We start from the raw sequence: 26,039 nt of genomic DNA, 5'->3' as shown, positions 1-26,039 counted from the left end.
GCCAACTCACTGGAAAAGACCCTGATATTGGAAAAGATTGAGGGCAGGAGGAAAAGGGGGCGACAGAAAATGAGATAGTTGGATGGCATCACTGAGTCAATGGACATGAGTTTGAGAGGACTCTGGGAAATGGTTAAGAACAGGGAAACCTGGCGTGCTATAGTCCACGCAGTCGCAAAGAGCTGGACATGACTGAGTGATTGAACAACAACAAGAAACCCACTTCATACCTACCATCACTTATACCCTGAAAGTAAGGGGATGGGAAAAGGTATTTCATGCAAATGGAAATCATAAGAAAGCTGGAGTAGCAATATTCATATCAGACAAAATAGACTTTAAACGAGTGTTATAAGAGACAGAGATACTACATAATGATCTAGGGTTCAATTCAAAAAGATTTAATAATTATAAATATATATGCACCCAACATAGAAGTGCCTCAACATGTAAAGCTAACATGTAAAACCTAACAAACATAAAGGCAGAGATTGACAGTAACACAATAATCATGGGGGACTTTGATACCCCACTTTCATCAAAGGACAGATCATCCACACAAAAAATCAATAAGGAAATGCAGGCCTTCAATGACACTTTAGACGAGTTGGACTTAATATTTTTAGAGCATTCCATGCAAAAGCAGCAGACCACCCATTTTCCTCAAGTGCACATGGAACATTCTCCAAGACTGACTACATACTGGGCCACAAGACTAGCCGTGGTAAATTTAAGAAAATCAATGCATGTTTTCTGATTACAATGCTATGAGATTAGAAATAAACTACAGGGAAAAAAACTCTAAGAAACACAAACATGTGGCAATTAAGCAACATGCTACTAAACAACCATTGGATCACTGAAGAAATCAAGGGAGAAATTTAAAATATACCTAGAGATAAGTGAAAACAAAAGCACAATGGTCCAAACCTTATAGGATGCAGCAAAAGCAGTTCTAAGAGGGAGGTTGATAACGATAGTCTTACCTAAAGAATCAACAAAGGTCTCAAATGAACAACCTAACCTCACACCTAAAACAACTAGAGAAAGAAGAACAAATAAAACCTAAAGTTGGTAGAAGGAAAGAAATCATAAAGATCAAAGCAGAAATAAATAAAACAGACACAAAGAAAACAATTGCAAAGATCAATGAAACTAAAAGCTGCTTCTCTGAAAAGATAAACAAAATTGATAAACCTTTAGCCAGACTCATCAAGAAAAAAAAGGAGAGGACTCAAATCAGTCAAATTAGAAATGAAAAAAGGAAAGTTATAACTGACTCCACAGAAATATCAAGAAACATTAAGAGACTACTATGAACAACTGTATGCCAATAAAATGGACAACCTGGAAGAAATAGACAAATTCTCAGAAAGGCACAGTCTCCCTAGACTGAACCACGGAGAAATAGAAAGCATAAACAGACCAATCACAAGCACTAAAATTGAAACCATGATTAAAAACCTCCCAACAAAGGAAAGTCTAGGACCTGATGGCTTCACAGGCGAATTTTATCAAACATTTAGAGAAGAGTTAATACCTATCCTTCTGAAACTGTTCCAAAAAGTTGCAGAGGAAGGAAAACTTTGCAACTCATTTTACAAGGCCACCATCACCCTGATAACAAAACCAGAAAAAGATATCACAAAAAAAGAAAATTACAGGCCAAGATCACTGATGAATATAGAGGCAAAAATTCTTAGCAGTATACTAGCAATCCATATCCAACAATACGTTAAAAAGATCATACACCTTAATCAACTGGGATTCATCCCAGGGATGCAAGGATTTTTTTTTAACATCCAGAAACCAATCAATGTGATACATGATATCAATAAACTGAAGAATAAAAACCATATGATCTTCTCAATAGATGAAGAAACGGCTTTTGCCAAAATTCAGCACCAATTTATGATTTAAAAAAACTCTCCAGAAAGTGACCACTGAGGGTACATACTCCAACATAATAAAGTCAATATATGACAAACCCACAGCTAGCATCATACTCCATGGTAAAGCGCTGAATCCAATTGGAAAAGAAGTTAAACACCATACATCAGTTCAGTTCAGTTCAGTCACTCAGTCATGTCTGTCTCTTTGTGACCCCATGAATCCCAAAACGCCAGGCCTCCCTGTCCATCAACAACTCCCGGAGTTCACTCAAACTCATGCCCATTGAGGTGGTGATGCTATCCAGCCATCTGATCCTCTGTTGTCCCCTTCTCTTCCTGCCCCCAATCCCTCCCAGCATCAGGGTCTTTTCCAATGAGTCAACTCTTCACATGAGGTGGCCAAAGTACTGGAGTTTCAGCTTCAGCATCAGTCCTTCCAATGAACACCCAGGACTGATCTCCTTTAGAATGGACTGGTTGGATCTCCTTGCAGTCCAAGGGACTCTCAAGAGTCTTCTCCAACACCACACTTCAAAAGCATCAATTCTTCGGCACTCAGCTTTCTTCACAGTCCAACTCTCACATCTATACATGACCACTGGAAAAACTATAGCCTTGACTAGATGGACCTTTGTTGGCAAAGTAATGTCTCTGCTTTTGAATATGCTATCTAGGTTGGTCATAACTTTCCTTCCAAGGAGTAAGCGTCTTTTAATTTCATGGCTGCAATCACCATCTGCAGTGATTTTGGAGCCCCCAAAAATAAAGTCTGACACTGTTGCCATTGTTTCCCCATCTATTTGCCATGGAGTGATGGGACCAGATGCCATGATCTTCGTTTTCTGAATGTTGAGCTTTAAGCCAACTTTTTCACTCTCCTCTTTCGCTTTCATCAAGAGGCTTTTGAGTTCCTCTTCACTTTCTGCCATAAGGGTGGTGTCATCTGCATATCTGAGGTTATTGATATTTCTCTTGGCAATCTTGATTCCAGCTTGTGCTTCTTCCAGCCCAGCATTTCTCATGATGTACTCTGCATGTAAGTTAAATAAGCAGAGTGACAATATACAGCCTTGAAGTACTCCTTTTCCTATTTGGAACCAGTCTGTTGTTCCATGTTCAGTTCTAACTGTTGCTTCCTGACCTGCATATAGGTTTCTCAAGAGGCAGGTCAGGTGGTCTGGTTTTCCACAGTTTATTGTGATCCACACAGTCAAAGGCTTTGGCATAGTCAATAAAGCAGAAAGAGATGTTTTTCTGGAACACTCTTGCTTTTTCAATGATCCAACGGATGTTGGCAATTTGATCTCTGGTTCCTCTGCCTTTTCTAAAACCAGCTTGAACATCTGGAAGTTCACGGTTCACATATTGCTGAAGCCTGGCTTGGAGAATTTTGAGCATTACTTTACTAGCATGTGAGATGAGTGCAACTGTGTGGTAGTTTGAGCATTCTTTGGCATTGCCTTTCTTTGGGATTGGAATGAAAACACCTTTTCCAGTCCTGTAGCCAGTGCTGAGTTTTCCCAATTTGCTGGCATATTGAGTGCAGCACTTTCACAGCATCATCTTTCAGGATTTGAAATAGCTCAACTGGAATTCCATCACCTCCACTAGCTTTGTTCATAGTGATGCTTTCTAAGGCCCACTTGACTTCACATTCCAGGATGTCTGGCTCTAGGTGAGTGATAACACCATCATAATTATCTGGGTCGTGAAGCTCTTTTTTGTACAGTTCTCCTGTGTATTCTTGCCACCTCTTCTTAATATCTTAGATGTACCAGAAAACTATTAGAATTCAACAATGAACTTGGTACAGGTTACAAAATTAATGCACAGAAATTGGTTGCATTTCTATACACTAACAATGAAAGATCAGAAAGAGAAATCAAGAAGCAATTCCATTTATCATTGCATCAAAAAGAATAAAATACCTAGGAATACGAAGTCACTGCACAGGAGGAGTGGTCTATCTAGTCAAAGCTATGGTTTTTCCAGTAGTCATGTATGGATGTGAGAGTTGGACTATAAAGAAAGCTGAGCATAGAAGAATTGATGCTTTTGAACTGTGGTATTGGAGAAGACTCTTGAGAGTCCCTTGGACTGCAAGGAGATGCAACCAGTCCATCCTAAGGGAAATCAGTCCTGAATATTCATTGGAAGGACTGATGCTAAAGCTAAAATGCCAATACTTTGGCCACCTGATTCAAAGAACTGACTCATTGGAAAAGACCCTGATGCTGGCAAAGATTGAAGGCAGGAGGAGAAGGGGACGACAGAGGATGAGATGGTTGGATGGCATCACCGACTTAAATGGACATGAGTTTGAGTAAACTCCAGGAGTTGGTGATGGACAGGGAAGCCTGGCATGCTGCAGACCATGGGGTCACAAAGTCGGACACGACTGAGCGACTGAACTGAATTGAGATTAAAAAGAACACATTTGAGTGAAGGTGATGAAACTGGAGCCTACTATAATCCACCCTAACCCTAACCCTAATTTTTTAGGTGGATGAAAGTGGAGCCTACTATACAGAATGAAGTAAGTCAGATACAAAAACACCAATACAGTAATATTAACGCATACATATGGAATTTAGAAAGATGGTAACAATGACCCTCTATGCGAGACAGCAAAAGAGACACAGATATAAAGAACAGACTTTTTGACTCTGTGGGAGAAGGCGAGGGTGGGATGATCTGAGAGAATAGCACTGAAATATATATATTACCATATGTGAAATAGATGACCAGTCCACGTTCAATGCATGAATCAGGGCACTGAAAGCTGGTGCAGTGGGATGACCCTGAGGGATGGGGTGGGGAGGGAGGTGGGACGTGGGTTCAGGATGGGGGACACATGTATACCCATGGCTGATTCATGTCAATGGATGGCAAAAACCACTACAATACTGTAAAGTAATTACCCTCTGATTAAAATAAATTAATTAATAAAAAAAACCAAGCCATGGAAGCAATCCAAACATCCATAAACAGATGAATGGATACAGAATGGTAAATATACACAATGGAATATTATTCAGCCATAAAAAGTGATGGAATAATGCCATTTTCAGCAATATGGATGGACCTAGAGGTTATTATACTTAGTAAAGTACATCAGATAGAGAGACAAATATCCTATGACAGCACTTCTACATCAAATCTAAAAAAAGATGACACAAACGAATTTATTTACACAACAGAAACAGACTCACAGACACAAAAAACAAATTTATGTTTACCAAAGGGGAAAGGTGGGGGAATAAATTAGGAATTGGAGACTAGTATATACCACCACTGTACATAAAACAGATAACCACCAAGGTCCTCTTGTATAGCACAAGGAACTCAACAATATTCTATAATAACCTATATGAAAAAAAAAATCTTAACAAGAATAGATATATGCTGCTGCTGCGCTAAGTCGCTTCAGTAATGTCCGACTCTGTGCAACCCCATAGACGGCAGTCCACCAGGCTCCCCCATCCCTGGGATTCTCCAGGCAAGAACACTGGAGTGGGTTGCCATCTCCTTCTCCAATGCATGAAAGTGAAAAGTGAAAGTGAAGTCGCTCAGTCGTGTCCAACTCTTAGAGATCCCATGGACCGCAGCCCACCAGACTCCTCCATCCATGGGATTTTCCAGGCAAGAGTACTGGAGTGGGGTGCCATTGCCTTCTCTGGAATGGATATATATTTGTAACTAAATCACTCTGATGTACACCTGAAACTAACACAACACTGTAAATCAACTATACTCCAATATAAATTTTAAAAACACACTATATGATACCGTAATGATAGATGTCATTATATATTTTTCCAAACCTACTGAATGCACAATACAGAGTGAACATAATGTTAATTATGGACTCTGGGTGATTACAGTGTGTTTTTGTGTAGGTTTCTCCTCAGCGGGAAAAGAAAAAGTACCAGTCTGGTTAGTGATGTTGATAACAGAGGAGGCAATGCAACTGTGAGAACAGAGGGCATGGAAAATCAATCTTCCTCTCAATTTTCTGTAAACCTAAGAGTCAATTTTCTGTAAACCTAAGTCATGTCCGACTCTTTGTGACCCCATGGACTGTAGCCTGCCAGGCTCCTCTGTCCACAGAATTCTCCAGGCAAGAATACTGGAGTAGGTAGCCATACCATTTTCCAGGGGATCTTCCTGACCCAAGGATCAAACCTGGGTCTCCTGCATTGGGGGCAGATTCTTTACCATCTGAGGCACCAAACCTACTCTAAAGAAGAAAGAGGATTCTGGGAAGATGGCAGAGTAGGATGTATTAGGAAACTGTCTCCCCACCTCAACAATAACTGTACTGGCAGAATCTGTCTAATGTAACTATTTTGGGAACTCTGAAGTGTGTTAAAGGCTTGCAACTTCCAGGCAAAAGCTTCCAGAGTGAGCTGGAGTCAGTTTCAGTTCTCTACACAGAAGCAGTACGGCTGTGCACATGCTCCTGGAGTGTTTTTCACACATCTTGCAGGAGCTGCAGTGGGTAAAAAGGACTCCATCCCCCAGTATTGAGGACTCCTGCTCCAGCTGCTGCTCCTGATCACACAGATGCAGACAGAGACATGGGCAGCCATCGCTGTTACAGGTTCCGCCACTGTTACAAATCCTTCCACCTCAAACTAAATTATGACTTCCAGGAGATTTAGAAGGCCAACACTCTCCCCACTCCCACTTTCCTACTTCACCACTTCATTTTTCGTTTTTCCCTTTTGAGGAGCTAAACGTTAGTGACTAGGGCATTAAAAGACAACTGCACATGTGGGGAAAACTAGAAAGTGACTGCACATGCCCATCTGAAAGCCTCAGAAAAGACATAAGAAGACATTAAGTTTATACTTCAGGCTGACTTGCAGCATAGAGACAGACTATAAGAATAAAAAACAAAAGCAGGGACTTCCCTGGTGGTCCCATGGTTAAGAATGTGTCTTCTAGTGCAGGGAACTCGAGTTCAACCCCGGTTGGGGAAGTAAGATCCCACATGCTACGGGGCAACTAAGCCTACACAGCACAACTACTGAGCCCACATGCTGCAATGAAGACCCAGTGCAACCAAAAATGAAACAAACAAAAGAAAACAAAACCCAGGGGAAGAAGGAGAATCTGATTTCCAGAGTTCCCATATTATTTAACAAATGTCCAAAGCTCCACAATCACAAGGCATACAAAGAAACAGAAAAGTACAGCCCATTCAGAGGAAAAATAATAATAATAATTCAACAAAATCTGTCCCTGAAAAAGACTTAACAGCAGATGTATGAGACAAAGGCTTTAAAGCAATGGTCTTCAAGGTGATAAAAGAACTAAAAGAAGAATGGAGAAAGTCAAGAAAATGATTTGTGGGCAAAACAGAAATATCAATAAAGAGAAAAACTAAAAGAGAAACAAAAAAAGAAATTCTGGAGCAGAAAAATACAATAAATGAACTTTAAAACTTAATAGAGGTAAATTTTCAGGTTTAAGCAGGCAGAACAACAACTTAGTGACCTTCAACACAGGACAATGGAATTTTATCAAGGCTGAGGAACAAAAAGAAAAAAGACTGAAGAAGAGTGAACAGAACCTAAGAGGTCCATGGGACACCATCAGAAGGACCAATATACTGTGGGAGGCCCAGAAGGAGGAGGAGAGAGTGGAAAAAGGGCAGAAAGAACATCTGAAACAAATAATGATTGAAAACTCCTCAAATTTGATGAAGACAAAAATGTAAACATCCAAGTTCAACAGAATCCATTAGAAGAATTCAAAGAGACCCACAGTGAGACTGATTATAATCAAACTTTCAAAAGACAAACAGCAAAATCTTGAAGGCAGCAACTGAGAAGCAAATCATCACATACCAGGGATCCTTAATAAGATTATCAGTAGATTTTCTGATCAGAAACTTTGGAGGCCATAAGAAGGTGGACAGATATATTCAAAAGGCTCAAAGGAAAAAAAAAAAAGAAAAAAACTGTCAACCAAAAATCCTAAATCTGGCAAAACTGTTCTTCAAAAGTGAGGAAGAATCAAGACATTTCCAGATAAACAAAAGCTGAAGGAATTCATGGTCGTGAAGAGTCAGGCACGACTGAGTGACTTCCCTTTCACTTTTCACTTTCATGCATTGGAGAAGGAAATGGCAACCCACTCCAGTGTTCTTGCCTGGAGAATCCCAGGGACGGGGAATCTGGTGGGCTTCCACCTCTGGGGTCACACAGAGTCGGACATGACTGAAGCAACTTAGCAGCAGCAGCAGCAGACCTGTCATACAGAAAGGCTCAAAGGAGTCTTACAAGGTGAAAAGAAAATACACAAGTCAGAACCTCAAAGTAACACAGAAAATCTTGGGTCACACATCAAGCCTCAGTAAAATTAAGAAAGTTAAAATTGTATCAAGCATCTTCTCTGACCACAAGGGTATGAGACTAGATATCAATTATAGGGGAAAAAACTGCAAAAAAACACAAACACATAGAGAGTAAATAATAAATTTATAAGTAACAAAGAGGTTACTGAAGAAATAAGAAGGGAAATCAAAAGATTCCTAGAAACAAATGACAATGAAAACACAGCACAAAACCTATTGAATGCAGCAAAAGCAGTTCTTCTAAGAGAGAAACTTATAGCAATACAATTCTACTTCAACAAACAAGAAAAACACTGAATGGACAACCTAACTCTACACCTAAAGCAGCTGGAAAAGGAAGAACAAAAACCCTGCAAAGTTAGAAGGAAATAAATCATGAAGATCAGAGCAGAAATAACTGAAAAATAAGGAAACAATAGAAAAGGTTAATAAAACTAAAAGCTGGTTCTTTGAGAAGATAAACAAAATTGACAAACCATTAGCCAGACTCATCAAGTTAAAAAAAAGGGAGATAAATCAAATCAACAAAACTAGGAATGAAAAAGGAGAGCTTACAACAATGCAGAAATACAAAAGATCATAAGAGACTAATATGAGCAGGTGTATGCTAATAAAATGGACAACCTAAAGGAAATGGACAGATTCTTTGAAAAGTTCAACCTTCCAAGACTGAACCAGGAAGAAACAGAATTATGAACAAGCCAATTACAAACACTGAAATTAAAACTGTGATCAAAAATCTTCCAAAAAAACAAAACCCTAGTGCTGGATGGCTTCACAGGTGAATTCTATGAAACATTTAGAGAAGAGTTAATGTCTATTATCCTTCTGAAACTCTTCCAAAAAATTGCAGAGGAAGGAACACTTCCAAACTCATTCTATGAGGCCACAATCACCCTGATACCAAAACCAGACAAAGATATTACAAAAAAAGAAAATTACAGGCCAATATCACTAATGAACATAGATGCAAAAACTGCAATAATAATTCTAGCAAACAATTCAACAACACATTAAAAAGCTCATACACCATGATCAAGTTGGGATGCAAGGATTCTTCAATACACACAAATCAATCAATCTGATACACCATATTAACAAACTGAAAGATAAAACCATATGGTTATCCCAATAGATGAAGAAAAAGCTTTCAATAAAATTCAGCACCCATTTATGATTTAAAAAAACTCTTCAAAAAATGGGCATAGAAGGAACCTACCTTAACATAATAAAGGCCATATACAACAAACCCACAGCAAACATTCTCAAAGGTGAAAAACTGAAAGCATTCCCTCTAAGATCAGAAACAAGACAAGGGTGCCCTCTCACCACTATTATTCAACATAGTTTTGGAAGTCCTAGCTACAATAATCAGAGAAGAGAAAGAAATAAAAGGAATCCAGATTGTAAAGGAAGAAGTAAAACTCTCACTGTTTGCAGATGACATGATACTGTACATAGAAAACCATAAAGATACTATCAGAAAACTACTAGAACTAATCAGTGAATTTAGTAAAGTCACAGGATACAAAATCAATACACAGAAATCACTTGCATTCCCGTATACTAACAATGAAAAATCAGAAAGAGAAATTAAGGAATCAGTGCAATTTACCACTGCAACAAAAAGAATGAAATACCTAGATATAAACCTACCTAAGGAGACAAAAGAGCTGTATGCAGAAAACTTTAAGCCACTGATGAAAGAAATCAAAGATGACATAAACAGATGGAGGGATATATTCCATGTTTCTGGGTGGGAAGAATCAATATTGTGAAAATGACTGTACTACCAAAAGCAATCTACAGATTCAATGCAATCCCTATCAAACCACCCAAGGCATTTTTCACAGAGCTAGAACAAAAAATTTCACAATTCATATGGAGACACAAAAGACCCCAAAGAGCCAAAGAAATCTTGAGGAAAAAGCATGGAGCTGGAGGAATCAACTTACCTGATTTTAGACTATACTGCAAAGCTACAGTCATCAAGACAGTATGGTACTGGTACAAAAACAGAAGTATACACCAGTGGAACAAAACAGAAAGCCCAGCGATAAATCTATGCACCTATGGACACCTTATCTTTAACAAAGGAGGAAAGAATATACAATGGGAAAAAGAGCTCTTCGATAAGTGGTGCTGGAAGAATTGGAGAACTATGTGTAAAAGAATGAAATTAGAACACTTCTAACACCAAACAAAGATAAACTTGATATGGATTAAAGACCTAAATGTAAGACCAGAATCTATAAAATTCTTAGAAGAAAACATAGGCAGAACACTGTATAACATAAATCGTAGCAAGATCCTTTAAGACCCGCCTCCTAGAATAATGGAAATAAAAACAAAAATAAATAAGTGGGACCTAATTAAACTTAAAAGTTTTTGAACAGCAAATGTAACTATAAATAAAGTGAAAAGACAACCCTCAGAATGGGAGAAAATAATAGCAAATGAAGCAACTGACAAAGGATTAATTTCCAAAATACACAAGGAGCTCATACAATTCAATACCACAAAAACAAACAACCCAATCAAAAAGTGGGCAAAAGACTTAAATAGACATTTCTCCAAAGACATATGGATGTCTAATACACAGATGAAGAGATGCTCAACATCACTCATTATTAAAGAAATGCAAATCAAAACTACAATGAGATACACCGGTCAGAATGGCCATTATCAAGAAATCCACAAACAATAAGTGCTGGAGAGCATGTGAAGAAAAAGGAGCCCTCTTGCTCTGCTGGTGGGAATGTAAATTGATACAGCTACTATGGAAGACAGTAAAAACTGTCCTTAAAAAACTAGGAATAAAACCACCATAGGACACAGCAATACCACTTCTAGGCATATACCCTGAAGAAACCAAAACTGAAAAACACATATTCCCCAATGTTCATTGCAGCACTATTTACAATAGCTAGGACATGGAAGCAATCTAGATGTTCATCGACAGATGAATGGATAAAGAAGCTGGGGTACATATATACAATGGAATACTATTCAGCCATAAAACGAAACACATCTGAGTTAATTCTAAAGAGGTGGATGGACCTAGAGCCTATTATACAGAATGAAGTAAGTCAGAAAGAGAAAAAATAAATATCATACATTAACAAATATATATAGAATCTAGAAAGATGGTACTGATGAACTTATTCGCAGAACAGCAGTGAAAACACAGATATAGAGAACAGATTTATGGACAGTTCAGTTCAGTCGCTCAGTCGTGTCCAACTCTGTGACCCCATGAATCGCAGCTCGCCAGGCCTCCCTGTCCATCACCAACTCCCGGACTTCACTCAGACTCACGTCCATCGAGTCAGTGATGCCATCCAGCCATCTCATCCTGTCGTCCCCTTCTCCTCCTGCCCCCAATCCCTCCCAGCATCAGAGTCTTTTCCAATGAGTCAACTCTTCGCATGAGGTGGCCAAAGTACTGGAGTTTCAGCTTTAACATCATTCCTTCCAAAGAAATCCCAGGGCTGATCGCCTTCAGAATGGACTGGTTGGATCTCCTTGCAGTCCAAGGGACTCTCAAGAGTCTTCTCCAACACCACACTTCAAAAGCATCAATTCTTCGGTGCTCAGCTTCCTTCACAGTCCAACTCTCACATCCATACATGACCACAGGAAAAGCCATAGTCTTGACTAGACGGACCTTTGTTGGCAAAGTAATATCTCTGCTTTTGAATATGCTATCTAGGTTGGTCATAACTTTCCTTCCAAGGAGTAAGCATCTTTTAATTTCATGGTTGCAGTTACCATCTGCAGTGATTTTGGAGGCCAAAAAAATAAAGTCTGACACTGTTTCCACTGTTTTCCCCATCTATTTCCCATGAAGTGATGAAACCGGATGCCATGACAAGGATGAGGGAAAGGAGGGAGAGGGTGAGATGAAAGGAGAGAGTAGCATGGAAGCATATACACTAACATATGTAACCAGGCAGCCAATGGGAACTTGCTGTATGACTCAGGGCACTCAAACTGGGGCTCTATAATAACCTAGAGGGGTAGGAATGGGCGGGAGGTGGGAGGGAGATTCAAGAGGGAGGGGACATATGTACACCTGTGGTTAATTCATGTTGATGTATGACAGAAATCAAACCAATATTGTAAAGCAATCATCAATCAACTAAAAATAAATAAATTTTTAAAAGTCACATAGAAAAATACAGATCTCAACAAAGGTAAATACGTAAATGATTACATGTAAAGAAAAAAGACAATTATTGATGCAATAGCTAGTATTACTATAACTTTGATTTGAAATTCAAAATTCTTCCACATAATTCAGGGGACTAATGCATCTAAAAGAATTACTTGCTTATGTTTTAGGGCACACGATTATAAAGATGTAATTCTGTAATATCAACAACCAAGGTGAGGTGGGATAGCGCTGTGAAGGAGCAGAGTTTTTGTATGTTATTAAAGTAGTAGCAGTGTTAGTCACTCAGTTGTGTCCAACTCTTTAAGACCCCATGGACTGTAGCCCCCCAGGCGCCTCTGTCCATGGGATTCTCCAGATAAGAATACTGGAGTGGGTCGCCATTCCCTTCTCCAGGGGATCTTCCCAACCTGGGGACTGAACCAAAAAAAAAAATCAACTCAACACAAAAGAAAACAGGAATGCAAGAAATGCAGGATAAAAAAGCTAGAGGGCTTATGGGAAATAAATAGCCCAGTGGCAGAAGTCAGTTCCCTTCTAGAAAAATGGTACTGATGAACCTATTTGCAGGGCAGGAAAAGAGACACAGAGGTAGAGAATGAGCGTGTGGACACAGTGGGGGAAGGAGAGGATGGGATGCATTAACAGAGTAGCATTGAGACAGATACTCCACCATGTGTAACACAGATAGTGGAAAGCTGCTGTGCAGCACACGGAGCTCAGCTCTGTGCTCTGTGATGGCCTAGAAGGCAGGGATGTGGGACGGAGGCTCAAGAGAGAGGCTCACACTGTTGTACAGCAGAAACACAACATTGTAAAGCAGTTATCCTCCAATCAAAAAATAAATTTTAAAAACTCTATAAAAGATTTTAATAAAAGCAAATGTATTAAACTCTGTCACCAGAAGAGACTGGCAGTGGCAGAATGGATAAAAATACATCCAATTTTAATACTGTCTATGAGAGACTCATTTGAGATACGAAGACACAAGGAAGTTGAAAGTGAAAGGATGGGAAAAGAAATGCCACACAAATAATAGCCAAAAGAGAACAGAAGTGGCTGTACTAATGTAAAACAAAACAGACTTTAAGTCAAGAAAGGTAGTAAGAGATGTTATATATTAATATAACTTATATTAATATATAACTTATTTTATTAATTAATAATTAATAAATAATAATTTTAATAAAATTAATAAATAAAAATTTAATAAAATAATAATAAAAATATTAATAAATAATAATTAAATTAATATAACTTATAATAATAATATAAGTAAGAGATGTTATATAATAATATAAAAAGGGATGTTATATATTAATAAAAGGCTCAATACAGCGAGAAGACATAACAACTACAAACATTTACACACCTAATTACAAGCAATCAAAATATATAATGCAAAAGTTAACAAAATTGAAAAGAGAAATAGACAATTCTACATTAAAAGTTGGGGACCTCACGACCCCACTCACAATAACAAACAGAACAACCAGACAGAAGATAAACAGAGAAACTGGGAAACTTGATACATATTAAAGAAACATTCCACCCAACAACAACAGCATACACATTTTTTTCAAGTGCACGGGGACCTTTGTCCAGAAGAGACTGTAAGTTAGGCTACAAATTAAGTCTCAATAGATTTAAAAGATAGATCTCATACAAAGTATCTTCTCTGACTACTACAAGATAAACTTAGAATTCAGTAAGAGGGAAAACTGGAAAATTCACAAAATTGTTGAAACTAAACAACACAATTGTAAACAACCAATGGATCAAAGAAGAAATCACAAGGGGAAGTTAGAAAATACTTCAGTTCAGTTCAATTCAGTCGCTCAGTCGTGTCCGACTCTTTGCGACCCCATGAATCGCAGCATGCCAGGCCTCCCTGTCCATCCCCAACTCCCGGAGTTCATCCAAACTCATGTGCATCGAGTCGGTGATGCCATTCAGCCATCTCTTCCTCTGTCATCCCCTTCTCCTCCTGCCCCCGATCCCAACACTTAGATATGAACAAAAACAAAAATACAACATACCAAAGCTTATGTGACACAGCAAAAGTGGTGCTCCTAAGGAGGAAATTTATAACTAAAAATGCTTATATTAAAAGACAAGAAAGAAGGCTTAATCTCCAAAATATACAAATAGGTCATACGATTCAACAACAACAAAAAAAACCCAATTGAAAAATTGGCAGAAGACCTGAATAGACATTTCTCCAAGGAAGACATACAGATGGCCAGTAGGCACATGAGAAGATGCTCAACATAACTAAACTATCAGAGAAATGCAAGTCAAAACTACAATTCACCTCACACCGGTCAGAAAAGTCATTAAAAAGTCTACAAATAACAAATGCTGGAGGAGGCCGTGGAAACCTTTCTACACTGTTGGTGGGAATGTAAGTTGGTACAGCCACTAAGGAAAACAGCACGAAGGCTTCTCAGAAAACTAAAAACAGAATTACCATATGATCTGGCAATCTCACACCCGGGCACACACCTGACAAAATTACAATCCAAAGATATACATGCACCCCCGTGTTCAAAGCAGCACTATTCACGAGAGCCAAGAATGGAAACAACCTTCAGTGCCCAATGATGCATGAACAGATAAAGAAAATGTGGTATGCATATATGCAATGGAATACTATGCAGGCACAAGAAATAAGGGAATCTTACCATTTACGACAATTAGACAAACCTTGAGGACATTACGCTAAGTAAAATAAGTCAGACAGAAAAAGACAAACTGTACCATCTCAATTATATGTGGAATCAAAAAAAACAATTTTAGAATACAGATCGATGGTTGCCAGAGATGGGGATTGGGTATGGGTGAAATAGATGAAGGTGGTCAAAGGATAACAAAGTTTCAGTTGCAAAATAAATAAAAGTCCTGAGAATGTAATGTAATGTACAGCATAGTTCCTATATTTAGTAATACTGTATCGTATATGAAAGTTGCTAAGAGAATAAATCTTTAAATTTCTTATCAGAACAAAAAAATGTGTAACTATGTGTGGTTATGGATGTTAAGTAGACTTATTATGGTGATCATTTCATAATATAGACATATGGTTGACCCTTGAACAATGCAGAGATTAGGGGCATCAACCCCCATGCTGTCAAAAATCCATGCATAACTTTTGACTCCCCAAAAACATAACTGCTGATAGCCTCCTGTCAACTAGAAGCCTTAACAATAACATAAGCAGTTAACATACACTTTTTATGTTATTTATATGTCATCAGATATTTCATATATTCATAACATACCTTCTAAGGCTACAAGGTTTGCCTTCAATTTTTTCTCAAATTGTCACAAATCTCCAAAAATTTTCCCAATATATTTATGAGAAAAAAAATCCACATATAAGTGGCCCCATGCAATTCAAACCTATGTTGTTCAAGGGTCAACTAATGGTATACTGAATCATTACACAATACACTTGAAATTAATGACATGTGATATGTCAATTATATCTCAATAAAAGTAAAGTTTTTAAAAAGCAACCTCTTTCAACAACTGAAAAAAAAAAAAAGACTATCCACTCCACAGAGAATCTTTAAAAATGGTACAAATGAACTTATTTACAAAGTAGAAATAGTCACAGATGTTAAAAAAAAAAAAAAAAACCACACACACTAGTTATGGTTATCAATTACCAGGGGGAAAAGGAGGGGAGGAGAGATAAAGTGGGATATGGGGATTGACATAGGCACACTACTATATACAAAATAGATAACTAATAAGGACCTACTGTATAGAACTGGGAACTCTACTCAATATTCTGCAGTGGCCTATATAGAATCTAAAAAAAGAGTGGATATATGTCTATGTATAACTGATTCACTTTGCTATACAGCAGAAACTAACAGAACACTGTAAATCAACTATATTCCAATAAATTTAAAAAAAAAAAAAAAAAAGATTATCCACAGAGTAAAAAGACAACCCTAGAAGGCTCTGGGAAAAAATATTTGCAAATCATGTATGTGATAAGGGATTAATATTCAGAACATACAAAAAAACTCCTAAGCCTCAACAAAAACAACCGGATTCAAAAATAGGCAATGGATTTAAATTGACTTTTTGCTGAAGAATAGACACAAATGGCCAATAAGCACATAAAAAGATTCACTAATCATTACAGAAACAGCAAATTAAAAACCATAATGACATACCACCTCACACCCATTTGTTATTGTTGTTGTTTAATAGCTAAGTCCCGTCTGACTCTTTTGCGACCCAATGGACTATAGCCTGTCAGGCTCCTCTGTCCATGGGATTTCCCAGGCAAGAATATTGGAGTGGGTTGCCATTTCCTTCTCCAGGGATCAAACTCGCATCTCCTGCATTGGTAGGTGGGTTCTTTACCACTGAGCCACCAGGGAAACCCTTACACCTATTAGGATGACTTATTAAAAAAGCAAACATCAACAACAAAAAACCAGAAATGTTGGAAAGATACAGAGAAATCTACACCTTTATGTACTGTTTGTAGGAATGTAAACTGGCGCTGTCACTGTGGAGAACAAGACAGAGGTTCCTCAAAAAGTCTAAAAAACAGAATTACCAAATGACCCGGTAATTCCACTTCGGGGTATGTATCTGAAAGAATCATAGGCAGGGTCTCTAAGAGATACTTGTGCTCCCATGTTCATAACAGGTAAAACACAGAAGCAAATCATATGTCTATCATTTTACCAATGAACATTACCAAAATGTGGTTTATACACACAATGGAATATTGCCCAGCCCTTAAAAAGGAAAGAAATTCTGTGATACGCTACAATATGGATGAATCTCGAAGTGAAATAAGCCAAAAAGACAAGTACTGTATATGAGGTACTTAAAGCAGAGACAACAATCACAGAAAGTATAATGGTGATTACCAGAGGCTGTGGGGAAGGGAGAATGGGAATATGGGGAGTTATTACTTAATAGGCATAGAGCTTCAGATTTACAACAGGACAAGAGTTAAAGGGATGGATGGTAGTGACGGCTGCACAGCAATTGTGAATACAATCTGACACCACCGAACTGTATACTTAAAAATGGTTAATATGGTAAATTTTATATTATGTGCATTTTTACACACACACACACAAAAGGAAAACTGAGGTGCCTCCCCTGGTGGTCTAGTGGTTGGGAATCTGCCTGCCAATGCAGGGGACATGGATTTGATCCCTGGTCTGGGTACTAAGACCCACACGCCTCGGGACAACCAAGCCCATGTGCCACAACTACTGAACCCGAGCACCTGGAGCCCGTGCTCCGCAGCAAGAGAAACCAGCGCAGCAAGAAGCCTGCGCACCACAACCAGAGTGGCTCCCGCTCACCCCAACTAGGGGAAGCTGGCAAGAAGCAACTAAGAGCCAGCGCAGCCATAAATTTTTTTTAAAAAAAAGGAAAATAGGGAGGAAAGTATGTCTGCTTCTGTGGCTGAAACCTTGATTGATCTTTAAGCAAGTTATCAGTTGAATAGGTACCCACTGACAACAACAATTTTGTTTCACTAATGCCAAGGAAGGTGGAAGTTCTACTGTGGAAGACACTGTCCACCCTCTCAGACTCTAGGAGGAAAGTCAGTGATGTCGACCAACGCAGCAGACCCACTTCCCGCTGCAGCCTGGCCCCCAAATCCCCATCTCAAGTTCCCATCAAGTCTTGACCTATTGCCTAGACAATGGCCTGCAGCCCTCTGGGAGCTCTCCCCTGCCCTTCACATACCCAGAGACCTCAGGGAACTGTGCCCATGACACACAGCAGGAGCCCCGATCTCCAATGCCCATCCCCACCCCCACACCCCGGGAAGCCCAGCAGACAGAGGCAGAGGCAGACAAGAAATATAAAAGCAGCACCTACTCGGAAGCCATGAACAAGGCCTGAAGGATGCTGTTCACGTAGCACGTGTTGCCCAGGTTGATTAAACCAATCTTGCCCGTGTCTGACTTGGCCATGAGCCGGGGATAAAAGCCGGCCAACTCACTCTTCTGCGAGGTCCAGGCGTCCTGCCCCAGCAGCTGCTTGATTCGGTCCTCGTTGGGAACATGGAGGTCCTGAGTGAGGAACAAGCCAGAGGGGCACTGAACACCAGGGTTAGCTCTAAGAATACCACCTCCTCCAGGAAACCCTGGAGTACAGCCTACTACACATGGGTCAAGCACACCACCCGAAAAATGTCATGGAGATGTGTGTGAACTGTCCCCTGCTTTCAAACATACTCTAGGTTTTCATCTTGACATGTGGGCCTTTGAGATGATCTTTCATGCCACAACTGCCTTTGGAAAGGGGTAAAATCTTCACTATGTAGATGAAAAAACCAAGACCCAGGTAAAGGATTTTCTTAAGAGGCAGTAAATGAAGACTCTATTATACGTTAAGATGAGTCCAGGATGTGACACGCTTTAAGCAATGACAACACTGGCCCCCTGGCCCAATCCAGCCGTGCTGAGATCTCAACCCTGGTCCTGACCTCTGTCCTCACAGCTCTCTGGCTGTGGTCAGTAAGCCAGCCTGACTCAGTCAGTTAACCTCCCTGGACCTCAGTTTGCTCATCTGTCAAATGAGGCCACTCCTACCGTATGTCAGTTCAGCACGCCATACTTTCATGGGGCCTGCTCCTATTTACACCTTCTTCACATTAAAATTTGCACAGTCAGCTTTTTCAAATTAGTCAACACCACGCACACACACACACAGAGCCCTGGGAACTTGATCCCACAGTCAGGACGGTGGGAGGATCCTGGGGGACTGAGGTACGAGTCCTTGGTCACAGGCGCAGGGGTTAGCACACTTTACCATTCATTACCCTTCTTCACACTGGAGAGCTGCACTGAAGAGAGTATAACCAAAGCACTGGCTCTAAGGATGACACAGTCTAAAGAAAAACACCCTAGCATAATAATGCAATATTATTCACTAGATTTAAGTGATATTCACGACAGTTCCTCTAGCCCCGTTCTTATTTCCAGATCTTAACACAGTTCCTAGATTTGTCTAAGGTTCCTGAGCTTCAAACCAGCTCAGCACTGAAAGCCCCCATCACTGCAAAAGGCAGGGCTCAAGCAGGGGTTTAATACATTTGCTCACTCATTTCCCACGACTGTTTATCAGATAATTTGTCAGATTAGTCAGTCACCTCCCACAGGTAGTAAAAATATAGGACATGCCTGAGGTAAGAAGCTAGGTATGTGTGCTTAGCCATGTCCAACTCTTTACGACCACATGGACTGTAGCCAGCCAGGCTCCTCTGTTCATGGAATTTTCCAGGCAAGAATACTGGAGTGGACTGCCATTTCCTCCTCCAGGGGATCTTCCTGACCCAGGGATCGAACCCACGTCTCTTGCATCTGCTGCACTGGCAGGCAGATTCTTTACCAGCTGAGCCACCAGAGAAACACAAAGAAAAGAAGCTAAGGGCTCAGTAGCTTTGTAGTCCCTTCTTTTTTCTTCCTACGATCGCCAATCCAACCCCACCCCACACACAACATGAACAAATAGGGACAAAAAGACAGAACCGACACTCCCTGCTCCCCCAACACCACAAAATGCAAAAATATCCACACTAGAAAAAAAATCAAATGTCATTTTTCCCAAAGAAGGTAACTTTGTACTCATAGGAGAATAAAGAGAATAAAACAAAAACTTTCAAATAACTTTCAAGCTCCTCCTGTTACTAGAAATCTACATAAAATGTAGCTCCCTCAGCAAGGACCACAGCCCCCAGAGAAACTGCCATAACTTAACACAACTGCCTACGTGAGAGAACTTTCCAGAATTTATAAAGGTGCCTGTATACAGCGGTCGGGAAGACTGCCTGGAGGAGGAAATGGCAACCCATGCCAGTATCCTTGCCTGCAAAATCCCACAGACAGAGGAGATTGGCAGGCCTCAGTCAGTGGGGTTGCAGAGAGTCTGACATGACTTAGCAACTAAAAAACAACAATTCAAAGGATGAATAAAATGTGGAAGAATTTTATAAACAATAAAACCCATTAATTCTTGGCAGACTTGACTCTCAAACTGGCTTGTACCAAAACGCAGCCAAAGCCATACAACAAGTATCACACATCTTCCTAGATCTATATTAGCTAAAAATCCAAGGAAGAAAAATATGTTTCTATTAAAACAGATGTTTATAATTATGAAGCATATACTTGAATCTTTGAGATGACATCAGATTTTACAGAAACTGAGCTTGTGTCAGGCTGCTTGGGTAAGTCCCCTGTTCTGGGGTCAAGTACTTCAGAGGAGACGTTGAGAAGCCCAGATCTGCTGGACCATGCAGTCACTCGGCCTCATTTTCTGCCCATCTTCTCGTCTCACCTCCCTTCCACCACATGTGACCACCAAACTGGACATGCACGTTCTTGCTCCCACACCTTATCCCCTGGCCTCCTCCTCCCAGTTCCTGTCCCTCAAGGTCTAACTCCTATATCCCCTCTCCAGAAGACTTTCCATAATCTTCTCAAGTGGGGGCCCTCACACTATCTACACCTGTCTTATAGAGCTTAACTCCCTACAGCCAATCGCATATGTATTTGCAGACTCACCTCGCCCCTCTGGATCAGGCCACAGCCTCCAGTGTGCAAAACCTGGGTCTCCCTCAACGTGAGCTTCCCCTGGTGCCCAGTTCAGGGCCATGCTCCCTCTTTGTTCACACCTCCATGATACCATACGTCACACCACAGTCCTGTTCATTCACTCATTTATTAGACACACAGATCAAAACGACACAGTCCGTGCCCATCAGAAGCTCACAGGAACAGTCATTTCCAACAAGTTTGAGTCCTGTCTCCTCTGCTCAACCACCTCCAGTGCCAAGGAGCTCATGATCTAATCAGGCAGCTGCTTCTGCTGTTGGTTAGTTCTGACTGTTAAAAAAACAAAACAAAACAAAACAAAAAAAAAACCTCTCTCATGCTCAACTGGAAGAACTGAGAAAATCCAAGTAAATGACAGGTAAATGTTGTGTTTTCCTACTCTCATTCATGGTGGATTGTTCCCTTGTGTGTTTTGTATTTGGGGATTATAAACTCATCTTTAATAGAATTTTGTCTTTGTGGCTTGAAAGTGGTTTCTTTTCTGCTTTTATCAGGCAACCCTTGGGTATTACAAGTTAATGACCACTTTCAGTGTTAGTATCTGAGCTTAAGAGGTCCCATAACTGCAGAAAAAGATATGAACCTGAACCCCTAAAATCAGATGAGAGCAGTCCAGTGATGACAAATTTCTTTTTTCCCAATCCAAGCCCGAGAACTTTCCTTGATGTCTATTTGGGACCATGTGTATTTTTTCTAGAACATCATTTTGCTAATAGTAAAGCCTTTCTTGGGTCCTGAATTACAGGGGCCCCTTGATACTAACTCCCTCATGGGGGCAGGCCCTAACCTCAACTCCTGTCCCCACCAGCTCATGCCCCCGGGGGGCTGAGGTTGGCCATCTCACCCAACCTCCCTCCCCACCTCATGGCTAAAGAGTATCACCTCTCATTCACCACTCTGGAATTTGATTTTTCTCTTCCTTTTCGGCCCCTGTGGATCCTTACTTACTCTCTTGCAAGCTCAGCTATATACTTAAAAAGATGTTTGTTATATTTTAACAAGAATTTCTGGGTGTTTTCCAATGGGACATTTCTCAGGTTACTTATCTGCTGTGTTACAGAAATGGAAGTCAGATCAGAGGTCCTAAAAGGATCACCACCTACCTGGACATCCGTCACCCACATTTGAACCTGTCCTCTGTATCATGCAGTGGGAAAGGGCTCGGCAACCCTGGGCCCTGGCTGCATCTCTCACTATCTCCATGACTGTGAATAAAATACCACACCTCTCAGAGTCTCATTTTCCTCATCTATGAAACTGAAACAACATCAGTACTTGCTTCATAGGTTTCTAGTAAGCAACAGAAGACAGAATGTATTAGAAGACACTGGCAAGTGTGACTCTAGCTACAAACACAGACAAGCTATTGTCCTAGCTGTTCAGATGAAGCTGGGTTCAGAAGCCCTTTCTTCCTTGCAGCCTCCACCTCTGACTGGAGGAGATCTGTCCCTCTTCTGCCTCCTCACTGCTCTTGGGCTGATCCTCACAGGTATTTCATAAGCTGCTTAGATCAGAGTTATGGGTAAACACGTCAGTCACCCCACTAGGCTGTGAGCTTCTCACAGGGAGATTTGATCTGCCTCATGCCTGCGTCCGCAGTTCCCAGCCTGGGCCTGGCACAGAGTGTGGCATAAGTCTGCTCCTGGAGTGCTCAGTCTAAGAGCAGACTGACACACAGACAGTGATGATGTGTGGCAGAGGGATGGACTAGGGCTGTGGAAGCTCAAAGAGGCCATGATCCAGCCAAGGGGCAGGGCTGGGGTGGGGGCTCATTCAGAGTCATCAGAGCCTTCAATAAGGCTTAGAAGGAGAAGCAGGAGCTATCCAGGCAGAACAAGAGAGGAGTTTAAGTTAGAGTGATTGGCACGTACAAAGGCTCAGAACAGTCAAGACAGGAAGAGCCATCTAGGGGAATGGCAGGTGGCTCAGGATGCCTGAAGCACAGGATGCGCCGGGGGAGACGACGGGAGGCAGTCAAGGGCTAAAGGGGGGACAGCTGCCACCAACCTGCAGCGTGGCCTTGAGCAAAGCCCCAACTGGCGCCTTTGTCAGAGTGGGGTGCGGGAACAGTGGGGACTGTCACTCACCTTGATGGCCTCCATGACGGGCTCATACAGATCCGGGAAGCCAGGAAACCGGAACACCATGCAGTGCACCAGCTCCGCCAACTGCTCCAGGCAGCTGGTGCCCGAGTTGGAGTCCTCCTTGACCAGAGACGCCACCATCGGGGGGATGTGAGGGAGGAGCTAGAGAGCAGAGGAGGGTCAGTCAGCACCAGATTCCCCGCCTGAGTTGTGGGGTGGAAATCAATGCTAGAAGCACCCGGAGCTTCTTCAAAGCAGGGAGCTGTGCCCACCTGACTACTGTGCCCCTCACCTGCCTGGGGCTCTAAACTCTGCAGGCAGCTGACTCTTTACAACGCACACGACCTTGGATACTCTGCCTCACTCTCTTCATCTGTTTAATGGGACAAATAGTTCCCTGCTCACAGCTGAGGGCAGGCCTGAGCCCCAGCTATCGAGTATCAGCCAACTGATCTGCCTAAAGAGCCTGAAGGCCAGAGTGACCCGGGTTACTCTGTCACCCAGGAGCAATGTTGGGGCCACAGTGTGGTCAGCTGGTGGCAGCCCTGACAGAGATGAGTGGCAGCAAATGTTTAATGTGGAAAGCACTTCCTCCCATGGTGACATGTGGCGATTACTCTCCCCATCTTATAGATGAAGACATTAAATGGGACAGCTTATGTAATTTGCCAAGGACTTCACCATGGGTTATGGCAGAAGTTGCTGTCTGAGCCACGTCTGTATGAACCCAAAGCTCATTTTTCCTTCCCTCTGTGCTATAGAGTGTTAACTTTCAAACCTATAGGGAAGCCACACCATAATGTACCAGGGATGGAAGAGTCAGGCCACAGAAACTGGAAGCAGGGGAGCCCAGGAGAAGGATGGGGGGAAAAAAAAACTCTCTTTCTCTCTCTCTCTCTCTCTCTCTCTCTCTCTAGTCCTTGCATGTAACAGGCTATGACAAATGTGACCTCATCTAACCCTGTTCCACCAGCCTAAGGGTTTACCCCCAACCCACACGCTAAGTGTCTGGCCCAAGGTCACCACATCTGATCAATGGCAGAGCTGAGACTCAACCCCATGCAACCCCAATCCCTGGTTTGGTGCTCTTCCCACTGCACAAGTCAGGAAGCATATTTCAGCACTGATCAAGGGCCACAAGAATCCTGGGCCCCTTCTGCAGGGCTGCAAGCTGCTCTTCCCAAGGGAGGGCCCAGAAGGCAGTAGAGAGGGCCCGGAGCGGAGGCCAGGCCTCCTGGGTGCTGATGGACAGCAGGGTTTAGACTGGACTCCTGATGGACTCCTGACCTACATTGGATCAGACCAACTCAGTGAGACCAACTCAGCTGGAATCTTCCCTGTACCACTCACCAGTACTGTGCCTGCAACATGCAATCTAATCTCCCTAATCTGTAGTTTCTTCAGTTGAAAAATGGAAAAAATGACCAAAACCTCTGTCCTGGGGCTACTCTGGGAGTAAAATAAATGAACATGTGTAATGTCTTTAGCACTGTGCCTGCCACACAGCTGGCACCACTGCCGTTCATTCTAGGCCGGTCACTCTACTCAGGGCCCAGGGGGAACGTCACATGCATTCTCTGACCTCAGTTTTCTATCTGTAAAATTGGATCTCAAGTCTCTTCCAGTGCTAACATCCAGGACTTGGAGGTCTTAGCCTTCAAGCTCCAACCCCTTAAGCCCCAACAGAGACAACACGTCTGGCCTCTAGCCAGACCAGTGGGGGATGCAGGGCCACCCACCCATCCTCAGGGCAACATGCAGGGGCCCTTACCAGGTGGAAGGCCTCATGGGAGTGCTGGAAGGTCAGGAGCATGTACTTGAGGACGGACAAGGCGGCGCCCCGGACAATGGGATACAGAAGCTTGGAGAAAACCTGGAAAAAAAAAAACCTGGTCAGGAGTCCCACAGACCTGGGCCACCCAAGGCCAAGTGTAGCCACAGGCCTGAAAGGGGGCCAGAGACACTGGAGTCAAAGCAGCAGACCCATGAGGGAGCCAGAACACAGAGGTGCTCACAGACTCGGGTGGATGGACAGCCGGTGAAATGGACAGCAAGACGGTCAGATATCTGATGGATGGATGGACCAAAAGTGACAGATGCACACACTTGAATGAAGAGTCAGAGGAATGAATGGGGGAAACCTGAGGCCCAGAGGAAAGCAGTGAATTGTCCCAGGTCACAGTGAGCTTGGGTGGGAGCCTCAGTGCTCTGCCTCCCAGACCTGCACTGCCCCTGGCAAGAGACTAGCGGGAAAGGCCAGAGGCCAGGGCTGGGACAGGGGCCCACCAACCTTCTCAATTTTGGCGAGTGAAACCTCGATCAAGATGCTGAACTTCTTAACAGCGGCCAGACCCTTCAGCAGTGCAATGATCCACTTGTCAATATTCTTCCCCAGGGGCCAGGACACCCAGTCGATCATCCTGGTGAGGGGAGTGACAGCGACACAAGGACCGGGGAGTCCCAAACGCCTGGGAGCGGGCAGCCCAGGGACCAGCCATATTGACCTGAGATTCCCCCCACACTGACTCACACCTACACAGGGCAGCCCTGGGATCTGGGGGATGAACAGGACACCCTGGGGACTATAAACGAGCCAAGCACAGGCACCCGGCAGAGACTGGGGCTCCCAGCCCGGCAGGAGGGAAGCCAGGCCCTCTCAACACCCCAAACCTCCCCCCACACACACTGCGCTGCGGTGGCAGAGCAGGGCTTTCAGCTGCCTCTGCCTGGACTGTGGGGCCCAACGGCAGGAGAAGTACTGCCCCGAGGCCAGAAGCTCTGGCTCCAGCAAACCTTCGTTTGTGACCTGGAGCAAGTCATTTACTCTCTTTAGCCTCAGTTTCTTCCTCTGTCAAATAGAGACGACACCTACCTCACAGGGTTGTTGTATGGATTAAGAGATAACAATGG

General features: G+C 42.1%; 1 protein-coding gene across 1 annotated transcript in view; it reads right to left on the bottom strand.

Moving 5' to 3' along the window:
• USP35 (ubiquitin specific peptidase 35) overlaps positions 1-26,039 on the bottom strand; it is a 62,113-nt gene that overhangs the window by 26,570 nt on the left and 9,504 nt on the right. The window contains exons 5-8 of the mRNA XM_055581421.1: positions 25,420-25,549; positions 24,901-25,002; positions 23,133-23,291; positions 18,305-18,498 (exon numbers count right to left, since the gene is read on the bottom strand). Coding sequence (XP_055437396.1) covers positions 18,305-18,498; positions 23,133-23,291; positions 24,901-25,002; positions 25,420-25,549 — 585 coding nt within the window. The remainder of the gene's footprint in view (positions 1-18,304; positions 18,499-23,132; positions 23,292-24,900; positions 25,003-25,419; positions 25,550-26,039) is intronic.

Source organism: Bubalus kerabau, chromosome 5 (genome assembly GCF_029407905.1).
Source record: "Bubalus kerabau isolate K-KA32 ecotype Philippines breed swamp buffalo chromosome 5, PCC_UOA_SB_1v2, whole genome shotgun sequence".
Lineage (NCBI taxonomy): Eukaryota > Metazoa > Chordata > Mammalia > Artiodactyla > Bovidae > Bubalus > Bubalus kerabau.
The sequence above is the reverse complement of the archived record's forward strand: the minus strand, read 5'-3'. Positions and strand labels throughout refer to the sequence as shown.